The 22,400-nt window shown below is 53.6% G+C and overlaps 1 protein-coding gene across 2 annotated transcripts in view; it reads right to left on the bottom strand.

Moving 5' to 3' along the window:
- LOC140399867 (phospholipase A and acyltransferase 3-like) overlaps positions 1-22,400 on the bottom strand; it is a 53,372-nt gene that overhangs the window by 4,226 nt on the left and 26,746 nt on the right. The window contains exons 1-2 of one of the 2 annotated variants that reach the window (XM_072489332.1): positions 17,718-17,901; positions 7,266-7,371 (exon numbers count right to left, since the gene is read on the bottom strand). In XM_072489332.1, coding sequence (XP_072345433.1) covers positions 7,266-7,371; positions 17,718-17,726 — 115 coding nt within the window. In that variant the 5' untranslated portion in view covers positions 17,727-17,901. Of the gene's footprint in view, positions 1-7,265; positions 7,372-17,717; positions 17,902-22,400 lie in introns of those variants that run through there. The other variant, XM_072489331.1, reaches the window with a different exon arrangement.

Below are 22,400 nucleotides of genomic sequence, written 5' to 3'. Positions count from 1 at the left end.
AGAGGTAGACATGTTAGAAGCTCCATTTTCAAAGGTGGCATCATCAGAACAGGTGCGACGGAGGCAGAGGAACTGGGAGAAAGGGACAGAGTCCTTACAGGAAGCAGGATGTGAGGAGCTGTAATTGAGGGAGTGTGATGAACGGTTACTGCCTTATCATCATGTAAGGTGATGTCCCCTTTAAGACCAGGCTTGGAACCCTGGGGGCCCCGCCCATCTGGGAGCCATACATAAAGGCCTGCCTCATGGTCTGTATAGCAGTCAGCTCTCGTCCAAATCTGTAGCATAGTTATTAGCCTAATAAAGCCTTCTTTACAGTTTAATCCCAAAGCATCATTATTGAGGGTACCTCAATTTATTAGGCTAAACTAGATTCAGGATGGACGCAGGCCTAAAACCAGAGAAGCTCAATCTAGAAGCACGAACGCCGGAGGCATAGGAAATTTTTAAATACTGGCTGCGGTGCTTCGAGGCCTACCTGGACTCCGCAGAGACTCCCATCCTGGGGCCACGCAAACTGCGTCTACTCCACGCCCGGGTGAGTCACAGAATCTCCGCCACGCTCGAAAAGGCGACGATTTATGAGGAAGCGATTGAGTTGCTCCGCAAGCGGTTTGTCAAACCCGTCAATGAGGTGCACGCCCGGCATCTGCTCTCTACCTGCCGGCAGCGCTCGGGGGAATCGCTCGACGAGTTTATTGAGAAACTCACCGCGCTGGCCAGGGACTGTGACCATCAGGATGTGACAGGGTAAGTCCATATGAACCTGCACATCAGAGATTCTTTCGTGTCCGGCATCCGCTCAACCTACATCCGGCAGCAACTGCTCGAAAACGGGGCAAAAGACCTCCAGGAGACGCTAACGCTCGCCTCCTCGCTGGAGGTGGTCCGACATAACTTGGGTTCGTACCCCGCGGACTCTGCCAGCCCCCCCCCTGGACTTCCTCAGACTCGCCCGTATTACAGGCCTGCGCCACGCGGCGACCCGCTCACCATGGGGGCACACCTTGCTACTTCTGCGGGCAGGGTCAGCACCCACGCCCACGCTGCCCAGCCCGCTCCGCGATCTGCAGCGACTGCGTGAAGAAAGGGCACTTTGCGAGGGTCTGCCTGGCCAGACCCAGGGGCCAGAAAAACAAAGAACAGCCGGCCCGAAAATCAGGCTCTCAGGCCCGTAGGCCTCGCAATGCTGCTGCGCACCGACCCAACACGTCCTCTTCTGACGCGTCATCAGCCTCGTGCGAATCATGGGAGCGGCCATCTGGTCGGCGGCCATCTTCTCGACCCGACACGTGCGACCAACGGCAGCGGCCATTTTACGACTCCCAACTACCCACGACTGGGTGTGATCACCCTCGATCAAACTCGGCCGAAACACCTGCAGAACTCCATGATGCAGGTCCAGGTCAACGGGCACGACACTGCATGCCTCTTCGACTCCGGGAGCACGGAGAGCTTTATCCACCCTGAAACGGTAAGGCGCTGCTCCCTACGCACCCATCCCACATCCCAAACCATAGCCCTCGCATCTGGGTCCCACTCGGTACAAATCACTGGGTACTGTATTGCGGATCTCTCGATCCAGGGTGCCAAATACACCCGTTTCAAATTTTATATCCTCCCTCACCTCTGTGCCCCCCTGCTGCTCGGACTGGATTTCCAGTGCAGCCACCGAAGCCTGACACTGAAGTTCGGCGGACCCTTGCCCCCCCTCACGGTGTGCTGCCTTGCGACACTGAAAGTCGCACCCCCCTCGCTATTCGCTAACCTCACTCCCGACTGGAAGCCCGTCGCCACCAGGAGCCGGCGCTACAGTGCCCAAGGTATGGCTTTTATCAAGTCAGAGGTCCAGCGTTTACTGGGAGAGGGGGTCATCGAGGATAGCAACAGCCCTTGGAGAGCGCAAGTGGTGGTAGTCCGGTCCGGGGACAAGAAACGGATGGTCGTGGATTATAGCCAGACCATAAACCGATTCACGCAGCTTGATGCGTACCCCCTTCCTCGCATCGCGGAAATGGTAAATCGGATTGCCCAATACCGAGTCTTTTCCACGGTCGACCACAAATTTGCCTATCACCAGCTCCTCATCCGACCGAAAGACCGCCTCTATACTGCCTTCGAAGCAGCCTTCCGGCTCTTCCACTTCCTCAGGGTCCCCTTTGGTGTCACAAATGGGGTCTCCGTCTTTCAAAGGGCGATGGACCAAATGGTGGACCAGTACGGTTTGCGGGCTACATACCCGTACTTGGACAATGTCACCATCTGCGGCCATGATCAGCAGGACCATGACGCTAACCTCAAAAAGTTCCTCCAGACCGCCCGAGCCCTTAACCTGACCTATAACGAGGGCAAATGCGTTTTCCACACCACCCGGCTGGCCATCCTCGGCTATGGCGTGGAAGACGGGGTCCTAGGTCCCGACCCCGACCGCATGCGCCCCCTTAAGGAACTCCCTCTCCCCCGCAGCCTCAAGGCCCTCAAACGGCGCTTGGGGCTTTTCTCCTATTACGCCCAGTGGGTCCCCAAGTATGCGGACAAAGCCCGCCCACTCCTAAAGACCACCACTTTTCCCCTCTCGGCTGAGGCTCAATTGGCCTTCAACCGCATCAAGGCCGACATCATCAAGGCCGCCATGCACGCGGTGGACGAAACCATCCCTTTCCAGATAGAGAGCGATGCATCAGACATCGCCCTGGCTGCTACCCTCAATCAAGGAGGTAGACCAGTAGCGTTCTTCTCCCGAACCCTCACCGCCTCCGAGATTCGACACTCTGCAGTCGAAAAGGAGGCACAAGCTATTGTGGAGGCTGTGCGGTGCTGGAGACACTACCTCGCCGGTAGGAGGTTTACCCTCGTCACCGACCAACGGTCGGTCGCCTATATGTTCGATAACACACAACGGGGCAAAATAAAAAACGATAAAATTTTGAGGTGGAGGATCGAACTCTCCACCTACTCGTACGATATCAAGTATCGTCCAGGGGAGCTCAACGAGCCCCCAGATGCCCTGTCCCGCGGCACATGCGCCAACGCGCAGGAGGACCGCCTGCAAGCCATCCACAATGACCTCTGCCACCCGGGGGTTACCCGGCTCGTCCATTTCATTAAGTCCCGCAACCTACCTTACTCAACCAAGGAGGTCAAGGCCATGGTCAGGGCCTGCCAGGTCTGTGCGGAGTGCAAACCGCACTTCTATCGGCCAGACAAGGTTCGGCTCGTGAAGGCCTCGGGCCCCTTTGAGCGACTGAGCGTGGACTTCAAGGGGCCCCTCCCGTCCACCAACCGTTATGCCTATTTCCTCACCGTGATCGATGAGTTCTCCCGTTTCCCATTCGCCATTCTCTGCACCGACATGACCTCAGCCACGGTGATTAAGGCACTGCACAGCATCTTCACCCTGTTCGGTTTCCCTGCTTATATCCACAGCGACCGGGGTACATCGTTCATGAGCGATGAACTGCGTCAGTATCTGCTCAGCAAAGGCATCGCCTCGAGCAGAACGACCAGCTATAACCCACGGGGAAACGGGCAGGTGGAGAGGGAGAATGCGACCGTGTGGAAGGCTGTCCTTCTGGCCCTGCGGTCGAGAAATCTCCCAACCACCCGCTGGCAGGAGGTCCTACCCGATGCCCTACACTCCATTAGGTCACTCCTCTGCACGGCCACAAATGAGACCCCTCATGAGCGATTGTTTCTCTTCCCCAGGAAGTCTACCTCCGGGGTCTCGCTTCCACCTTGGCTGACGGCTCCGGGACCTGTTCTTCTCCGGAGGCACGTGAGGAGCCATAAAACGGACCCCCTAGTTGAAAAGGTCCGACTGCTCCACGCCAACCCCAGTTACGCCTACGTGGAGTACTCCGACGGCAGGCATGATACGGTTTCCCTCCGGGATCTGGCGCCCGCTGGATCCTCCACCACAGACGCCCCTTCCCGCGCCGCTCCCCTGCAGGACCCGTCACCCCCTACAACACCCCCTTCCGGCCCTACCACCCGTTGGTGAGCTCCTACCGTGCGCCCCCCACCCTTTACACACCCCGCCGGCGCCGGCTCCGCTACCCCCGGCCCTGCCTAGTTCCTCTGCCCCGACCCGGACCAAAGCTCCGACCGCTGTGCTCCCGGATGTGCCCTCAACCGGGACGTCCGTGACCGCCGCACCATCGCCCGAACTGAGGAGATCGAGGAGGACGATCCGGCCGCCGAGACGGATGGACCTATGATGGCACTTCATCCCCGCCGGACTCCTTTTTAAACGGGGGGCGAATGTGATGAACGGTTACTGCCTTATCATCATGTAAGGTGATGTCCCCTTTAAGACCAGGCTTGGAACCCTGGGGACTCCGCCTCTGGCTCCGCCCATCTGGGAGCCATACATAAAGGCCTGCCTCATGGTCTGTATAGCAGTCAGCTCTCGTCCAAATCTGTAGCATAGTTATTAGCTTAATAAAGCCGCCTTTACAGTTTAATCTCTAAGCATCATTATTGAGGGTACCTCAGGGAGACTAGGAGTTTCTTGGGCACATTGACATTGGGGGTGACAAGGTTTCGGAGGTGCTGGCAGGCTTAAAAGTGGACAAATCTTCAGGTCCGAATGAATTGTGTCCCAGGATGCTGTGGGGTGCGAGGGAGGAGATTGCAGGGGATCTGACCCCAAATCTTTAATTCCTGCCTGGCCACCGGGGAGGTGCCAGAGAACTGGAGAACAACTAATGTGGTCCCAGGGTAACTTGATAAGGTGGATTCAAATTGGCTGAGCTGTAGGAGACAAGAACGGTGATGACAGACGTCTGCTTTAGTGACTGGACGTCAGTGTCCAGTGTCGGACCACAGGGATCTGTGCTGGGCCCCCTATTATTCATCATTTATATAAACAACATAGATGACTATGTGGGGGGGTGGGGGGATCAGTAAGATTGCGGATGACACAGAGATTGGCCGGGTGGTTAACAGTGAGGCTGAGAGTCCCGGGCTACAGGAAGATACAGACGGGATGGTCAAATGGGCAGAAACGTGGCAGATGGAATTTAACCCAGAAAAGTCCGAGCTGATACATTTTGGAAGCAGCAGTTTAACAAGGAAATATTCAATGAGCGGCCTGACACTGGGACGTTCCGAGGAACAGAGGGAGCTTGGCGTGTTTGTCCATAAATCTCTGAAGGCAGAAGGGCAGGTTAATAGGGAGGTGAAAAAGGCTCATGGGACACTTGCCTTTATCAATCGGGGCATTGATTACAAAAGCAGGGAGGTCCTGTTGGAGTTGTATAGAACTTTGGTGAGGCCACAGCGGGAGCACTGTGTGCAACTCTGGTCGCCACATTACAGTAAGGATGTGATTGCACTGGAGGGGGTGCAGAGGAGATTCACCAGGATGTTGCCTGGGATGGAACATTTAAGTTATAAAGAGAGATTGGATAGGCTCGGGTTATTTTCTCTGGAGCAGAGACGACTGAGGGGCGACCTGATCGAGGCGGACAAGATTATGAGGGGCATGGATAGGGAGCAGCTGTTCCCCTTAGTTCAAGGGACAGTTATGAGGGGGACACAAGTTCAAGGTTAGGGGCAGGAGGCTTAGGGGGAGTTTGAGTTCAAACCTTTTCTACCCAGAGGGTGGTGATGGTCTGGAATGCACTGCCTGGGAGGGTGTAGAGGCGGGTGACCTGACATCCTTTAAGAAGTACCTGGGTGAGTACTTGAAACGTCTTAATATTCAAGGCTGTGGGCCATGTGCTGGCAAATGGGATTAGATGGGCAGGTCAGGGTCTTTCATGTGTCGGTGGACCAAAGGGCCTCTTCTGCACTGCATTATACTGTGATTCTGAGGTGGCTGTGGGAGTCGGTAGGCTTTGTAATGAATGTTGGTGGTCAGTCTATCACCACAGAAGCTGCCAGACCTGCGTTCTTCCAGCATTTTCTGTTTCAGATTCCACACATGTGTTTGCTTTTTTTTAGTGTTTATTGAGGTTGTTTGAATATCCAGGGTCTTTACAGTTAGAGGGAGTTAGTTACAGTTAAAGGGAATGTGTTACTGAAGCTGATTAAAAGCCTCCATTAGTTACAAGTTACAGTTCGCTGCTACCTTTAAGACTAAATATCCCAAGGTGTATCAACGAGGAGTGAAATGAAGAGCTGGGTTATTGATAAAAGCAAATTACTGTGGATGCTGGAATCTAAAACAAAAACAGAAAATACTGGACAATCTCAGCAGGTCTGACAGCCTCTGGGGAGAGAGAAGGGAGCAAACGTTTCCAGTCTGGACGATTCTGTCAAAGCTGGGTTATTGAGTTCAGGGAGCTGAGGTTAACATTATCACAGAGGGTTTAAAGTTAGTCAGCGTGGACTCAGACAGTAGCAGAGACAGGCTAGAGGAAGGGAGTGCGGGGAGGTCATTCCCACATTGAGCCAGTTTACCTGCATGCAGTCTAATTAATGCTGACCTCAAAATAATTGGGAGTAAGGTCACAACATCCCACTGGTTCCATCACTTGTGTCCGCTGCAGGGGTTTAGGGAGGGAATTCCAGAACTTGATGTCAAGACATTTGCCGCCATTGGCGAAGGAAGGAGGGGCTAGCAGCCAGGCAGCGTAGAGCTCCCAGCTCTAGCTGCCGACACGTCCCGGAGCATTGCCGGGTCCGTGGCGGCGCGAGGGGGTTCATGGCGGACTCAGCCCACGGACCTGGACCGCAAAAATAGTACCCCCTTCGGCTGCTCGCGCGCAACGGGCCCCCCCTCACTCTCCACAGTGCACCCAGCCCTGAATTGAACCCACCCTGCCTGCGGATCGGCCCTCCCCGGACTGTGCCGGCCCTGGAATGAGTCTGCAGCCGCCACACGGAGTTCACGACGGGTGAGACCACAGTGCCCCACGCCGTTGGGAACTTGGCTGGTTGGGGACGGCGCATCGGCGGGGGGGGCGGGGGGGGCCTCAGGCAATGTCCTGAGGCGGTGGGTAAGGCGGAGCATTGCGAAAGCGGCCCCCCAATTTGGGTGTCATCAGGGATTCTCCGCTCCCCTCGCCGAATGCGATTCCAGCGTCGGGGATTGGAGAATCCAGCCCAGGGTCTCAGAACGGTGTCACTGTAATTACACCCTCTTTCCAATGGTGACACAGCAGCACCTCCACTGGTGAAATATTGTAATTACAGTGTGATGTTTACATAGGCAGTCTCCATTGGAAATAATGGATTATGGACAGACTTCAGGTTCATAATTTTATTCTGTCAATAGAAAAGATCATTGAATCTAAGTAGAAAAATTCAGTAGCCTTTACCTGAAGTTAAGTGAATGACATATCCATTTCCGATATAGATAGCCCAGTGTTGGTAGGCACCTCGGAATATTTCAATCAAATCTCCAGGTCTGGGTTGAGAAGATGACTGGAAAGAAGACGGGGTTTACATTAGAAATCAACGTGACCATTTGAAAGTGAAGTTCCTGCAGTTACGGTCCAGAATAACAACTGCTCTGACAAATTGCATTTATTTAGAACCTTTAACGGAAGCGAAAGTAATTTGGCATGTCTGCATCGACTCTCACAAACTTCTTCAGATGTGCGATAGAGAGCCTCCTATCCGGCTGCATCACAGCCTGGTATGGCAACTGCTCGGTTCAAGATCGCAAGAAACTGCAGAGTGTGGTGAACTCAGCCCAACGCATCACACAAGCTTGCACTCCCACATTGATTCTGTCTCCACCTCCCGCTGCCTCAGGAAGGCAGACAGCAGTATCAGAGACACCTCCCAACCAGGCATTGTCTTCTTCCAGACCCTTCCATCAGGCAGAAGGTACAGAAGTCTGAAGACCCGCACATCCAGACATAGGAACAGCTTCTTCCCCACAGCTACAAGACTCCTCAACAACTCTCCCTCGGACTGATCTGTTATCAGGAAAATCCAAAAGCTTTCTATAGGTATGTCAGGAATATGCGAATGACTAGGGTAAGAGTAGGGCCAGTCAAGGACAGGGAAGGGAAGTTGTGTGTGGAGTCTGAAGAGATAGGCGAGATACTAAATGAATATTTTTCGTCAGTATTCACTCAGGAAAAAGAGAATGTTGTGGAGGAGAATGCTGAGACCCAGGCTATTAGAATAGATGGCATTGAGGTAAGTAGGGAAGAGGTGTTGGCAATTCTGGACAGGCTGAAAATAGATAAGTCCCCGGGGCCTGATGGGATTTATCCTAGGATTCTCTGGGAAGCCAGGGAAGAGATTGCTGGACCTTTGGCTTTGATTTTTATGTCATCATTGGCTACAGGAATAGTGCCAGAGGACTGGAGGATAGCAAATGTGGTCCCTTTGTTCAAGAAGGGGAGCAGAGACAACCCCGGCAACTATAGACCGGTGAGCCTCATGTCTGTTGTGGGTAAAGTCTTGGAGGGGATTATTTATTATTTTTAAAAAAATATATTTTATTAGAGTTTTCAAACACAATTTTTTCCCTTACAAATCAAAAAAAATAAAAATAAAGGTAACATGATAACTGCAACACAACATTGTGTAACTAACATGGTAAACTAACCAAATAACACAAAGTAATACCTCGCCGGTCCCCTCTCCCCCTCCAAAATTCCCTCACCAGTTGTTTCGTGAACGCTCTTACCTGCATATATCTAAAGAAATTTCCCCGGGGCAGCTCATACTTTTCCTCAAGCGCTCCCTAGCTCGCAAACGTCCCGTCTATAAATAAATCTCCCACTCTCCTGATTCCGACCCGGTGCTAGTTCTGGAATCCTCCGTCCAGCCTCCCTGGGGCAAACCTATGGTTGTTCCTGATCGGGGACCACACCGAGGCTCCCAGCACACCCCTCTGTCGCCTCCATTGCCCCCAGATACTTAATGTTGCCGCCACCACTGGGTTCATGGTAAATTATTTTGGGGAGAGCGGTAGTGGCGCCGTCACCAGCGCTTTTAAACTCGTCCCTTTGCAGGATTTCATCTCCAACCTTTTCCACGCCGCTCCCTCTCCCTCTATCATCCATTTATGAATCATCGCCACGTTGGCGGCCCAGTAGTAGTCGCCCAAATTCGGCAACGCCAGTCCCCCTCTGTCTCTCCTACGTTGTAGGAACCCCCTCCTTACCCTCGGGGCCTTCCCTGCCCACACGAAGCTCGTGATGCTCCTATCTATTTTTTTAAAGAAGGCCTTAGTGATCAGTATAGGGAGACATTGGAACACAAATAGGAACCTCGGGAGGACCATCATCTTAATTGCCTGCACTCTGCCCGCCAGTGACAGCGGCTGCATGTCCCACCTTTTGAAATCCTCTTCCATTTGTTCCACCAGCCGTGTCAGATTGAGTCTGTGTAAGGTTCCCCAGCTCCTGGCTATCTGAATCCCCAGGTGTCGGAAGTTTCTTTCCACTCTCCTTAGTGGGAGGCCATCTATACCTCTACTCTGGTCCCCAGGGTGTATCACAAATAGCTCACTCTTTCCCATGTTAAGCCTATATCCCGAGAAATCTCCAAACTCCCTCAATATCTGCATGACCTCTGTCATCCCCCCACTGGGTCCGTCACATACAACAGTAGGTCATCCGCGTAGAGTGACACTCGGTGTTCCTCTCCCCCTCTAATCACCCCTCTCCATTTTCTGGAGTCTCTCAGCGCTATGGCCAGTGGTTCAATTGCCAACGTGGACAGTAATGGGGACAACGGGCATCCCTGTCTTGTTCCCCTGTGTAGTCGAAAATACTCCGACCTTTGCCGACCTGTGACCACACTTGCCGTTGGGGCCCCATAGAGGAGTTTAACCCAGCTGACAAACCCGTCCCCGAACCCGAACCTCCTCAGCACCTCCCATAGATACTCCCACTCCACCCTATCAAATGCCTTCTCTGCGTCCATTGCCGCCACTATCTCTGCCTCCCCCTCTGCTGGGGGCATCATTATCACCCCTAATAGCCGTCGCACGTTGACATTTAGTTGTCTCCCCTTTACGAACCCTGTCTGGTCTTCGTGCACCACCCCCGGGACACAATCCTCTATCCTCGTTGCCAGCACCTTTGCTAGCAACTTGGCGTCCACATTTAGCAGTGAGATAGGCCTATAGGACCCGCACTGCAGCGGATCTTTATCCCGCTTCAAGATTAGCGATACCGTCGCCTCCGACATTGTCGGGGGTAGGGTCCCCCCTTCTCTGGCCTCGTTAAAGGTCCTTACCAGCAGCGGGGCCAACAAGTCCACATATTTTCTATAGAATTCCACCGGGAACCCATCTGGTCCCTGGGCCTTCCCTGCCTGCATGTTCCCCAGCCCCTTGGTAACCTCGTCCACCCCAATCGGCGCCCCCAGGCCTTCCACCCCCTGCTCCTCCACCCTCGGAAACCTTAATTGGTCCAAAAACTGCCGCATCTCCTCTTTTCCCTCCGGGGGTTGGGACCTATATAGTCTCTCGTAAAAGGTCTTAAACACCTCGTTTATCTTCCCTGCTCTCCGCACCGTAGCTCCCATTTCATCCCTAATTCCCCCTATCTCCCTCGCCGCTGTCCTCTTTCGCAGCTGATGGGCCAACAGGCGACTCGCCTTTTCCCCATATTCATATCTCATCCCCTGTGCCTTCCTCCACTATGCCTCCGCCCTCCTTGTGGTCAACAGGTCGAACTCCGTCTGGAGTCGTCGCCTCTCCCTGTATAGTCCTTCATCCGGGGCCTCCGCGTATTCTTTATCTACCCTCAAGATCTCCCCCAGTAGTCTTTCCCTTTCCTTGGCCTCTATTTTCCCCTTGTGGGCCCTGATGGAGATCAGCTCTCCTCTGACCACCGCCTTTAGTGCTTCCCATACTACTCCCACTCGGACCTCCCCGTTGTCATTGGCCTCCAGGTACCTTTCGATACATCCCCGCACCCTTCCGCAGACTCCCTCATCCGCCAGTAATCCCACATCCAGTCGCCAGAGTGGACGCTGCTCCCTCTCCTCTCCTAGTTCCAGGTCCACCCAGTGTGGGGCATGATCCAAAACAGCTATGGCTGAGTACTCAGTTCCTTCCACCCTCGAGATCAGTGACCTTCCCAAAACAAAGAAATCTATCCGGGAGTACACCTTGTGAACATGGGAGAAGAAGATCTCTTTGGCCATCGGCCTAACAAATCGCCACGGATCCACTCCCCCCATTTGGTCCATAAACCCCCTAAGCACCTTGGCCGCTGCCGGCCTTCTTCCGGTCCTAGATCTAGATCTATCTAACCCTGGATCCAACACGGTGTTGAAGTCCCCCCCCATTATCAGGTTTCCTACTTCCAGGTCCGGGATACGTCCCAGCATCTGCTTCATAAATCCCGCATCATCCCAATTCGGGGCATATACGTTAACCAACACGACCTCCATTCCTTCCAGTCTGCCACTCACCATCACATATCTGCCTCCGCTGTCTGCTACAATGTTCCTAGCTTCGAATGACACCCGTTTCCCCACCAGTATGGCCACCCCTCTGTTCTTTGCATCCAACCCTGAGTGGAACACCTGTCCCACCCATCCTTTCCTTAACCTAACTTGGTCCGCCACCTTCAGGTGCGTCTCCTGAAGCATGGCCACGTCTGCCCTCAATCCTTTCAAGTGCGCGAACACTCGGGCCCTTTTAATCGGCCCATTTAGGCCTCTCACGTTCCACGTGATCAGCCGAACTGGGGGGCTGCCTGCCCCCCTCCCCTGTCGACTAGCCATCACCCTCTCTAGGCCAGTCCCACGTCCCGGTTCCGCGCACCCACCCGTTCCCCAGGCGGCGCATTCCCGCCCCGACCACCTTTTCTTTTACCAGTTCCTCTTCGATCTCTGCAGCAGCAACCCAGTTATCCTCCCACCCCCCCCGCTAGATCCCCATCTAGCATGATTACTCCCCCCATATTGCTTCCGAAAGTCAGCTGACTTCAACTGACCCCGGCTTCTCCCGCTCTCTCCTTGACCCCCCTGTGTGGGGAACTCCCATCTACCTTGCACCTATCTTCCCGCCATCATCTTTCTGGCGCGGGAACAAGAACAATAAGCCCCGTGTTCTCTAGAGCCGTCCTGCCCCCCGTGGCGCAGCTCCCTCTGCCGCCCCACTCCCATTCCCCATCCCCCGCCTATGTCTCTTCTTCCCCCCCCCACCGGCGCCCACATTTCTTAGTGTCCCCCCCCCCTGCCCCAATTTACATCTCTATATACATCAGCATTGTCGTTTCCCCTCCAACATCAGTCCCTCAGTTCTGATCCAGTTTCTAGTTTTTAATGAAGTTGCATGCTTCTTCCGCCGTTTTGAAGTAGTGATGCCTCTCCTGGTGCGTGACCCACAGTCGCGCCGGCTGCAACATCCCAAACTTCACCTTGTGTAGCACCTCCTTGGCTCGATTAAAACGCGCCCTCCTTCTCGCCACCTCCGCACTCCAATCCTGGTACACCCATACCACCGCATTCTCCCATCTACTACTTCGTACCTTTTTGGCCCATCTCAGAACCACCTCTCTGTCATTGAAGCGATGGAATCGCACGATCGTCGCCCTAGGTGGTTCACCCGCCTTTGGTCTCCTCGCAGGGACCCGATGGGCCCCTTCCACTTCCAAGGGGCCCGAGGGGGCCTCAGCTCCCATTAGCGAGCGTAGCATCGTGCTCACATAAGCCCCGCCGTCCGCTCCTTCCACTCCCTCGGGGAGACCCAGGATCCGAAGGTTCTTTCTCCGTGATCTGTTTTCTAGGACTTCAATCCTTTCAATGCACTTTTTGTGGAGCGCCTCGTGCATCTGCGTTTTGACCGCCAGGCCCAGGATCTCGTCCTCGTTGTCCGTCACCTTCTGCTCCATCACGCGGAGCTCCATCTCCTGGGTCTTTTGTGCCTCGTTAAGCCCCTCAATTGCTTGTAGCATCGGGGCCAGCACCTCCTTCTTAAGCAGCTCCACACACCGTCTCAAAAATTCGTCTTGGTCCGGCCCCCATGTTGCCTGGGCTCTCTCCGCCGCCATCTTGCTCCTTTTTCCTTCTGCCCCTGTCCTCGAGGATTCTTCGCGATCTGGCCGCGAAGATATTTTTCTTTTTCGTTGGGGGGGACTCCCTGCTGTCTCACCCTACACCGGGTTTCGTCCCGAAAAAATTCCCCGTTGGGGCTCTTAAAAGAGCCCGAAGGTCCGTTCGAGCTGGAGCCGCCGAAACGTGCGGCTTAGCTGGTCATTGCCGCAACCGGAAGTCCTTGGAGGGGATTATAAGAGACAAGATTTATAATCATCTAGATGGGAATAATACGATCAGGGATGAGTCAGCATGGCTTTGTGAAGGGTAGGTCATGCCTCACAAACCTTATCGAGTTCTTTGAGAAGGTGACTGAACAGGTAGACGAGGGTAGAGCAGTTGATGTGGTGTATATGGATTTCAGCAAAGCGTTTGATAAGGTTCCCCACGGTAGGCTATTGCAGAAAATACGGAGGCTGGGGATTGAGGGTGATTTAGAGATGTGGATCAGAAATTGGCTAGCTGAAAGAAGACAGAGGGTGGTGGTTGATGGGAAATGTTCAGAATGGAGTTCAGTTACAAGTGGCGTACCACAAGGATCTGTTCTGGGGCCGTTGCTGTTTGTCATTTTTATAAATGACCTAGAGGAGGGCGCAGAAGGGTGGGTGAGTAAATTTGCAGACGACACTAAAGTCGGTGGTGTTGTCGACAGTGCGGAAGGATGTAACAGGTTACAGAGGGACATAGATAAGCTGCAGAGCTGGGCTGAGAGGTGGCAAATGGAGATTAATGTAGAGAAGTGTGAGGTGATTCACTTTGGAAGGAATAACAGGAATGCGGAATATTTGGCTAATGGTAAAATTCTTGGAAGTGTGGATGAGCAGAGGGATCTAGGTATCCATGTACATAGATCCCTGAAAGTTGCCACCCAGGTTGATAGGGTTGTGAAGAAGGCCTATGGAGTGTTGGCCTTTATTGGTAGAGGGATTGAGTTCCGGAGTCATGAGGTCATCTTGCAGCTGTACAAAACTCTGGTACGGCTGCATTTGGAGTATTGCGTACAGTTCTGGTCACCTCATTATAGGAAGGACGTGGAAGCTTTGGAACGGGTGCGGAGGAGATTTACCAGGATGTTGCCTGGTATGGAGGGAAAATCTTATGAGGAAAGGCTGATGGACTTGAGGTTGTTTTCATTAGAGAGAAGAAGGTTAAGAGGAGACTCAATAGAGGCATACAAAATGATCAGGGGGTTAGATAGGGTGGACAGTGAGAGCCTTCTCCCGTGGATGGAAATGGCTAGCACGAGGGGACATAGCCTTAAACTGAGGGGTAATAGATATAGGACAGAGGTCAGAGGTAGGTTCTTTACGCAAAGAGTGGTGAGGCCGTGGAATGCCCTACCTGCAACAGTAGTGAACTCGCCAACATTGAGGGCATTTAAAAGTTTATTGGATAAGCATATGGATGATAATGGCATAGTGTAGGTTAGATGGCTTTTGTTTTTTGACTTCCCATGTCGGTGCAACATCGTGGGCCGAAGGGCCTGTACTGCGCTGTATCGTTCTATGTCTATGTTCTATGTTATCTGCAAGAACTCTGTTCACAACGCCCTCCTCTGTTGTACCCTGTTGATTTATTCTTTATTCTTTTTGTCTCCTATGTATATACTGTGTACGTTCCCTTGGCTGCAGAAAAATACTTTTCACTGTACTTCACATGAACATGTGACAATCGATCAAATCAATCAATCAATTGAACATCCCAAAGTTCTTCACAGTCACATTTTTAAAGACGATGTGACTCCAAATCAAATAAATAAACATAAGGGGCGCGATTCTCCGCTCCCGCGCCAGTTGGGAGAATCGCCTGGGTCGCCAAATTTTCCCGCCACGCCGTTCTGACGCCCTCCCGCGATTCACGGAAGCGGCCAGATCACACAATCGCGTTTTGCACGGCGCGGTCCAGTGAATCGCCCGAGACAGCCAAAATGGCGATTCACCGGTACCCCCACGATTCTCAGTGCCGGATGGGCCGAGCGGCCTGCCCAAAACGGCGGGTTCCCCCCGGCGCCGTCCACACCTGGTCGCTGCCGGCGGGAACAGAGCGGGAACGCTGGGGGGGGGGGGGCGGCCTCTGGGGGGAGGAGGGAGGATCCTGCACGGTGGGGGGGGGCCTCAAATGGGGTATGGCCCGCGATCGGTGCCCACTGATCGTCGGGCCGGCCTCTCTGAAGGAGGACCTCCTTTCTTCCGCAGCCCCGCAAGATCCGTCTGACATCTTCTTGCGGGGCGGACTCGGAGAGAACGGCAACCACGCATGCACGGGTTGGCGCCGGCCAACCCGCGCATACGCCGGTGACGGAAGTTATGCGGCGCCGGCCGCGTCATGTATGTGGCGCCGCATTTACGCGGCGCCAAGGCCTGGCGCGCGTAAATGGCGCGGCGCCGCTCCTAGCCCATTATCGGGCCCTGAATCGGTCGGGATAGGAGCCGTTTCGCGCCGTCGTGAACCTCAACGGCGTTCATGACGGCGCGAACACTGTCTCCATTTCGGAGAATCCCGCCCAAGGACTTGTGACCCTCAAGGTTGGTGAAAGAGAGAATGGAGAGAGAGATGTGGAGAGGGTTAGAGAGGAGATACCTTTGTTCTGGATTCCCGCACTGTCATGATATGCACAAAATGAGATACAGACACGCAGTGACAGACACCCAGTGCAGCCAATCAACACACTGGACAGAACACAACCAATCACCAAGCAGAACACTGGAAGGTGGTCTCCTACTATAAAACACACGAGGCATCAACACTCTGCCTCTTTCCACTGGTGACAACTGTAGTGACAGTCAGGGTGTATATATCAGTCTGCACCTTCTACACATGGCTCAGAGCTAGTCTGGTCTAGTTAGTTATAGTAAGCACGCTTAGATTAGTAGAGTGTCAAACCCACAGCGAACTGTGTGCACTGCTTAACAAGTTCAATAAAGCGTATTGAACTAACATCACAGTTTGGAGTCTACTTTCAAGTACAACTGCATCCAGTTGCAGTCCGTGTTACCCCAGGGTGATTAACACGACACGCACCAGAGGAGATAGTTTGTCTCTATCGACCCTACTGAATCCTATAATCATCTGAAACCTCTTGATTAGGGCTGATTGGTCCTCTACTCTTTAGGGTTTTGAAGAATGAGAGTTGATCTGATTGAAACGTGAGATCCTGACCGGGCTGACAGGGATGATCATAAGAAATAGGGGTGGGGTAGGCCATTCGGCCCATCGAGTCTGCCCCACTTCCCACCATTCAATAAGATCATGTCTGATCTGAATGTGCCCTTAACTCCACTTTCCTGCCTGTCCCCGTACCCCTCAACTCTCTTGTTGATCAGAAACCCATCTAACTCATCTGTGAATATGTTCAATGTCCCACAGTCCCGACTCTTCTCTGGGAGAGAATTCCACAGACTAACCACTTTCCGGGCGAGATCTTCCGGAAACATTTCCAAGTGGTGTAGCGAGCTGCAATTGCCAAGAGTTTCCGGGCGCTCGGTCCAGCGAAACTGGCAACGGAATCCAACGTTAATTAGTTCACTTAAGGTGTCCTCACAGGTTTGACGCTGCCACCTTAACAGTAACTTCATTGCAGTGTTAATGTAAGCCGACTTGTGACATTAATAAAGATTATTATTATTGAATAAGGTTTGGTGGGGTTACGGGGATAGGGTGGGCTTAAGTTGGTGCTCTTTCCAGAGGCCGGTGCAGACTCGATGGGACGGATGGCCTCCTTCTGCACTGTAAATTCTATGATAGCACGAGTGAGTAGACACCAATGCCCCCCCCCCTCCCTCCCCAGGGAGCATCCACAATCCAAATCTCCAAGTGACCCCCAGCGCTCCCTCCCTTGCGAATCCTCACCTCCTTCGAGGAGTGGGCCCTGGAGGTGACCAGTGTGGCAGAGGACAGGGCGGTCACCCAACACAGAGGTTGGCGGACGCCGCAGAGGTGAGGAACCACCGGGATCCAAAAGTTACGATTTATTCCATTTGCAGAGCTGACCGTTGAGTCGTAACTTCAGCTGGGATCGTACAATGTGTAAAGTGCTTTCTTCTTTCAATGAAGTTTTCTTTCTTTCTCTTTTAGTTTTTTAGTTTTATTACAATAATTATTATTGTTGTGGTTGTTATCTTTATTAAATATTCAATCGAATTGGCATTGTCACTCATTCCTGTTACAGCTGCAAACCTCAGCGAGACTCCACAAGGGACTCTTCAGTCCCTGTAAGATCCATGACCAGGAAATCCTGGAATAAATAAAATAGATCCACAAGTCTTGGAAAACCCAGGGTGGCACGGTGACGCAGTGGTTAGCACTGCTGCCTCACAGGTGGCGAGGACCCGGGTTCAATCCTGGCCCCGGGTCACTATCCTTGTGGAGTTTGCACATTCTCCCCGTGTCTGCGTGGGTCTCGCCCCCACAACCCAAAAAGGTGTGCAGGGTAGGTGGATTGGCCACGCTAAATTGCCCCTTAATTGGAAAAAAATGAATTGGTTACTTTAAATTTATTTCTTAAAACGTCTTGGAAAACCTGAATCGAACCCAAGGCAGGAAATTAAATTGCAATGTGAGTTCCAATTTACTCCGTATATTTCCGATTTGATAAATGAATGGGCTCTGGGATATTGGATTAATGAGAACATTTATAGAGTTAAACAGCCGGGTCCAGTTATCAACAACAGGAAGCCTGTTAGACACAATCCAGAGCTGAGGTTAAACATGTTAAAACTGGGAAAGATCAAAAATGTAAAAGACAAACTTACTTCTCCCATTATCGATCTGTGACTGCAAACTGGAATCGAGAATTAGACAATTGTAACCTGTCTCTCTGTGATGGAGTTTCAAATCACTTGCAGACTGGAATTGGGAAACAATGTAAGTTCCTGGAGACTGTTACTGCTTGTTCCCCGCACTGATCCCTGACAGCCTTTATATATGTAGTATAAATGGAGCAATAATCAGTTAATGACACGTTTGCACCTTGTCTCACTTTCCATATTACTCACGTACAAAGGTTGTTGTGATACAGGTTTTGCCCAAATACCCTGCCAGTTGCAGGTTCCCACCTGTGAACATTCCTCATCTGCTGCTGGGAAAGGTTCCTGTAACTCAATATTGGATGACCTGCGGCCCAGGGGTCACATGCGACCCATCTGGGTTCTGCGTGCGGCCCACGAGACATGTGTTGATCCTTGCCCGTGTGCAGGGTTCCCACATTCCGCTGATTTCTGTCCACATAACCGTCAGTCATTTTCCGACGGGAATGACTGAAGTGATAGGAGAGGTCATGTGAAGTCAGGTGCGACTGATTGCTCCCAACATTGACTGTGACGGCCGTGCCCTCCCTCTATGTCCAAATATAAATATTTATCTTGTTTTTACTGTTGACAGTCACATTAATATATGAATGATTAAGCATTTTCTATAACTCGTTATGAAATATTCACCGTGTATTAAATGTGTTTAATCTTATTCATGGGGTCATGGTTAGTGAACAAGCCCGATGTCAATCTTGGGGTCACTGAGATGAAGGAGGGCCTCTCATGCGGCCCCCTCACCAGCTCGGTTGCCCATCACTGTTGCAACCGAACATATCCCTCATCTGTAGGATCGTCATTCTTCTTCTCATTCCCGGTTCCCACCTCTCAACATTCTTGACTTCCTGCTGGATCCTCTTGTCTGATAACAACAACTTCATCGTACAGACGTGACGAGAAAGAAATGATTGCATTTATATAGCACCTTTCACAACCTCACAAAATCTCAGTCCATTATGGACATTGACGTACTTCTCACTGAAACATAGTCATTATTGTAATAACCCAGCAGCCAATTTGTGCACAGTCAGATCCAATACATGCGCATGAATAGATCTTGTTCCCTCTGTGTCATTGACATAACGATAAATATTGACCAAGACGAAGGAGAGATCTTCTCTACTCTTCATCCAGTGGTGGCTGTGGGATCTTTACCTTCACTTCAGAGGGCTATTAGAAGATTCAGTGTGATATTTAATGCAAAAGGCCCCAACAATTCGGTGCCCCATCAACACTGACCTTTCAATAGCTTGGCACTCCCTCAATACTGACCTTCCAACAGTGCGCCACTCCCTCAATACAGACCTTCCAACAGTGCGCCACTCCCTCAGTACAGACCTTCCAACAGTGCGGCACTCCCTCAGTACTGACCCTCTGATAGTGCGGTGCTCCCTCAATACTGACCCTATGACAGTGCGGCACTCCCTCAGTACTGACCCTCTGACAGTGCGGCGCTCCCTCAGTACTGACCCACCCACAGTGCGGTGCTTCCTCAGTAGTGACCCTCCCACAGTGCGGTGCTCCCTCAGTACTGACCCTCCCACACTGCGGTGCTCCCTCAGTACTGACCCTCCCACAGTGCAGCGCTCCCTCAGTACTGATCCTCCCACAGTGCAGCACTCCCTCAGTACTGACCCGCCCACAGTGCAGGGCTCCCTCAGTACTGACCCTCCCACAGTGCAGCGCTCCCTCAGTACTGACCCTCTGACAGTGTGGCGCTCGCTCAGTACTGACCATCTGACAGTGCGGCACTCCCTCAGTACTGACCCTCTGATAGTGCGGCACTCCCTCAGTACTGACCCTCTGACAGTGCAGCACTCCCTCAGTACTGACCCTCTGACAGTGCGGCGCTCCCACAGTACTGACCCTCCGACAGTGCAGCGCTCCCTCAGTACTGAACCTCCCACAGTGCAGGGCTCCCTCAGTACTGACCCTCCCACAGTGCAGGGCTCCCTCAGTACTGACCCTATCACAGTGCAGCGCTCCCTCAGTACTGACCCACCCACAGTGCGGCACTCCCTCAGTACTGACCCTCTGACAGCGCAGCACTCCCTCAGTACTGTCCCTCTGACAATGCGGCACTCCCTCAGTACTGACCCTCTGACAGCGCAGCACTCCCTCAGTACTGTCCCTCTGACAGTGCGGCACTCCCTCAGTACTGACCCTCTGACAGTGCAGCACTCCCTCAGTACTGACCCTCTGACAGTGCGGCACTCCCTCAGTACTGACCCTCTGACAGTGCGGCACTCCCTCAGTACTGACCCTCTGACAGTGCGGCGCTCCCTCAGTACTGACCCTCTGACAGTGCGGCGCTCCCTCAGTACTGACCTTCCGACAGTGCAGCGCTCCCTCAGTACTGACCCTCCCACAGTGCAGGGCTCCCTAAGTACTGACCCTCCCACAGTGCAGGGCTCCCTCAGTACTGACCCTATCACACTGCAGCGCTCCCTCAGTTCTGACCCACCCACAGTGCGGTGGTTCCTCAGTAGTGACCCTCCCACAGTGCAGTGCTCCCTCAGTACTGACCCTCCCACAGAACGGTGCTCCCTCAGTACTGACCCTCCCACAGTGCAGCACTCCCTCAGTACTGACCCTCCCACAGAGCGGCACTCCCTCAGCACTGACCCTCTGACAGTGAGACACTCCCTCAGTACTGACCCTCTGACAGTGCGGCACTCCCTCAGTACTGACCCTCTGACAGTGCGGCTCTCCCTCAGTACTGACCCTCTGACGATGCGGCACTCCCTCAGTACTGACCCTCTGACAGTGAGACACTCCCTTAGTACTGACCCTCTAACAGTGCGGCGCTCCCTCAGTACTGACCCTCCGACAGTGCAGCGCTCCCTTAGTACTGACCCTCTAACAGTGCGGCGCTCCCTCAGTACTGACCCTCCCACAGTGCAGTGCTCCCTCAGTACTGACCCTCCCACAGTGCAGCGCTCCCTCAGTACTGGCCCTCCCACAGCGCAACACTCCCTCAGTACTGTCCCTCTGACAGTGCGGCACTCCCTCAGTACTGACCCTCTGACAGTGCAGCACTCCCTCAGTACTGTCCCTCTGACGGTGCAGCGCTCCCTCAGTACTGACCCTCTGACAGTGCGGCACTCCCTCAGTACTGACCCTCTGACAGTGCGGCGCTCCCTCAGTACTGACCCTCTGACAGTGCGGCGCTCCCTCAGTACTGACCCTCCCACAGTGCAGGGCTCCCTCAGTACTGACCCTCCCACAGTGCAGGGCTCCCTCAGTACTGACCCTCCCACAGTGCAGGGCTCCCTCAGTACTGACCCTATCACAGTGCAGTGCTCCCTCAGTACTGACCCACCCACAGTGCGGTGCTTCCTCAGTAGTGACCCTCCCACAGTGCAGTGCTCCCTCAGTACTGACCCTCCCACAGTGCGGTGCTCCCTCAGTACTGACCCTCCCACAGTGCAGCGCTCCCTCAGTACTGACCCTCCCTCAGTGCAGCACTCCCTCTGTACTGACCCTCTGACAGTGTGGCGCTCGCTCAGTACTGACCCTCTGACAGTGCGGCACTCCCTCAGTACTGACCCTCTGATAGTGCGGCACTCCCTCAGCACTGACCCTCTGACCGTGCGGCACTCCCTCAGTACTGTCCCTCTGACAGTGTGGTACTCCCTCAGTACTGACCCTCTGACAGTGCAGCGCTCCCTCAGTACTGACCTTCTGACAGTGCAGCGCTCCCTCAGTACTGACCCTCTGACAGTGCGGCACTCCCTCAGTACTGACCCTCTGACAGTGCAGCACTCCCTCAGTACTGACCCTCTGACAGTGCGGCGCTCCCTCAGTACTGACCCTCTGACAGTGCGGCACTCCCTCAGTACTGACCCTCTGACAGTGCAGCGCTCCCTCAGTACTGACCCTCTGACAGCGCAGCACTCACTCAGTACTGTCCCTCTGACAGTGCGGCACTCCCTCAGTACTGACCCTCTGACAGTGCGGCACTCCCTCAGTACTGACCCTCTGACAGTGCGGCGCTCCCTCAGTACTGACCCTCTGACAGTGCGGCGCTCCCTCAGTACTGACCTTCCGACAGTGCAGCGCTCCCTCAGTACTGACCCTCCCACAGTGCAGGGCTCCCTCAGTACTGACCCTCCCACAGTGCAGGGCTCCCTCAGTACTGTCCCTCTGACAGTGCGGCACTCCCTCAGTACTGACCCTCTGACAGTGCGGCACTCCCTCAGTACTGACCCTCTGACAGTGCGGCGCTCCCTCAGTACTGACCCTCTGACAGTGCAGCGCTCCCTCAGTACTGACCCTCCCACAGTGCAGGGCTCCCTCAGTACTGACCCTATCACACTGCAGCGCTCCCTCAGTACTGACCCTCCCACAGAGCGGTGCTCCCTCAGTACTGACCCTCCCACAGTGCGGCACTCCCTCAGTACTGACCCTCTGACAGTGCAGCGCTCCCTCAGTACTGACCCTCTGACAGTGCGGCTCTCCCTCAGTACTGACCCTCTGACAGTGCGGCACTCCCTCAGTACTGACCCTCTGACAGTGCGGCACTCCCTCAGCACTGACCCTCTGACAGTGCGGCGCTCCCTCAGTACTGACCCTCTGACAGTGCGGCACTCCCTCAGTACTGACCCTCTGACAGTGCAGCGCTCCCTC

This window comes from Scyliorhinus torazame, chromosome 24 (assembly GCF_047496885.1).
Source record: "Scyliorhinus torazame isolate Kashiwa2021f chromosome 24, sScyTor2.1, whole genome shotgun sequence".
NCBI classification, from domain to species: Eukaryota; Metazoa; Chordata; class Chondrichthyes; order Carcharhiniformes; family Scyliorhinidae; genus Scyliorhinus; species Scyliorhinus torazame.
Note: the sequence above shows the minus strand (reverse complement) of the source record. Positions and strands in the feature narration are given on the sequence as shown.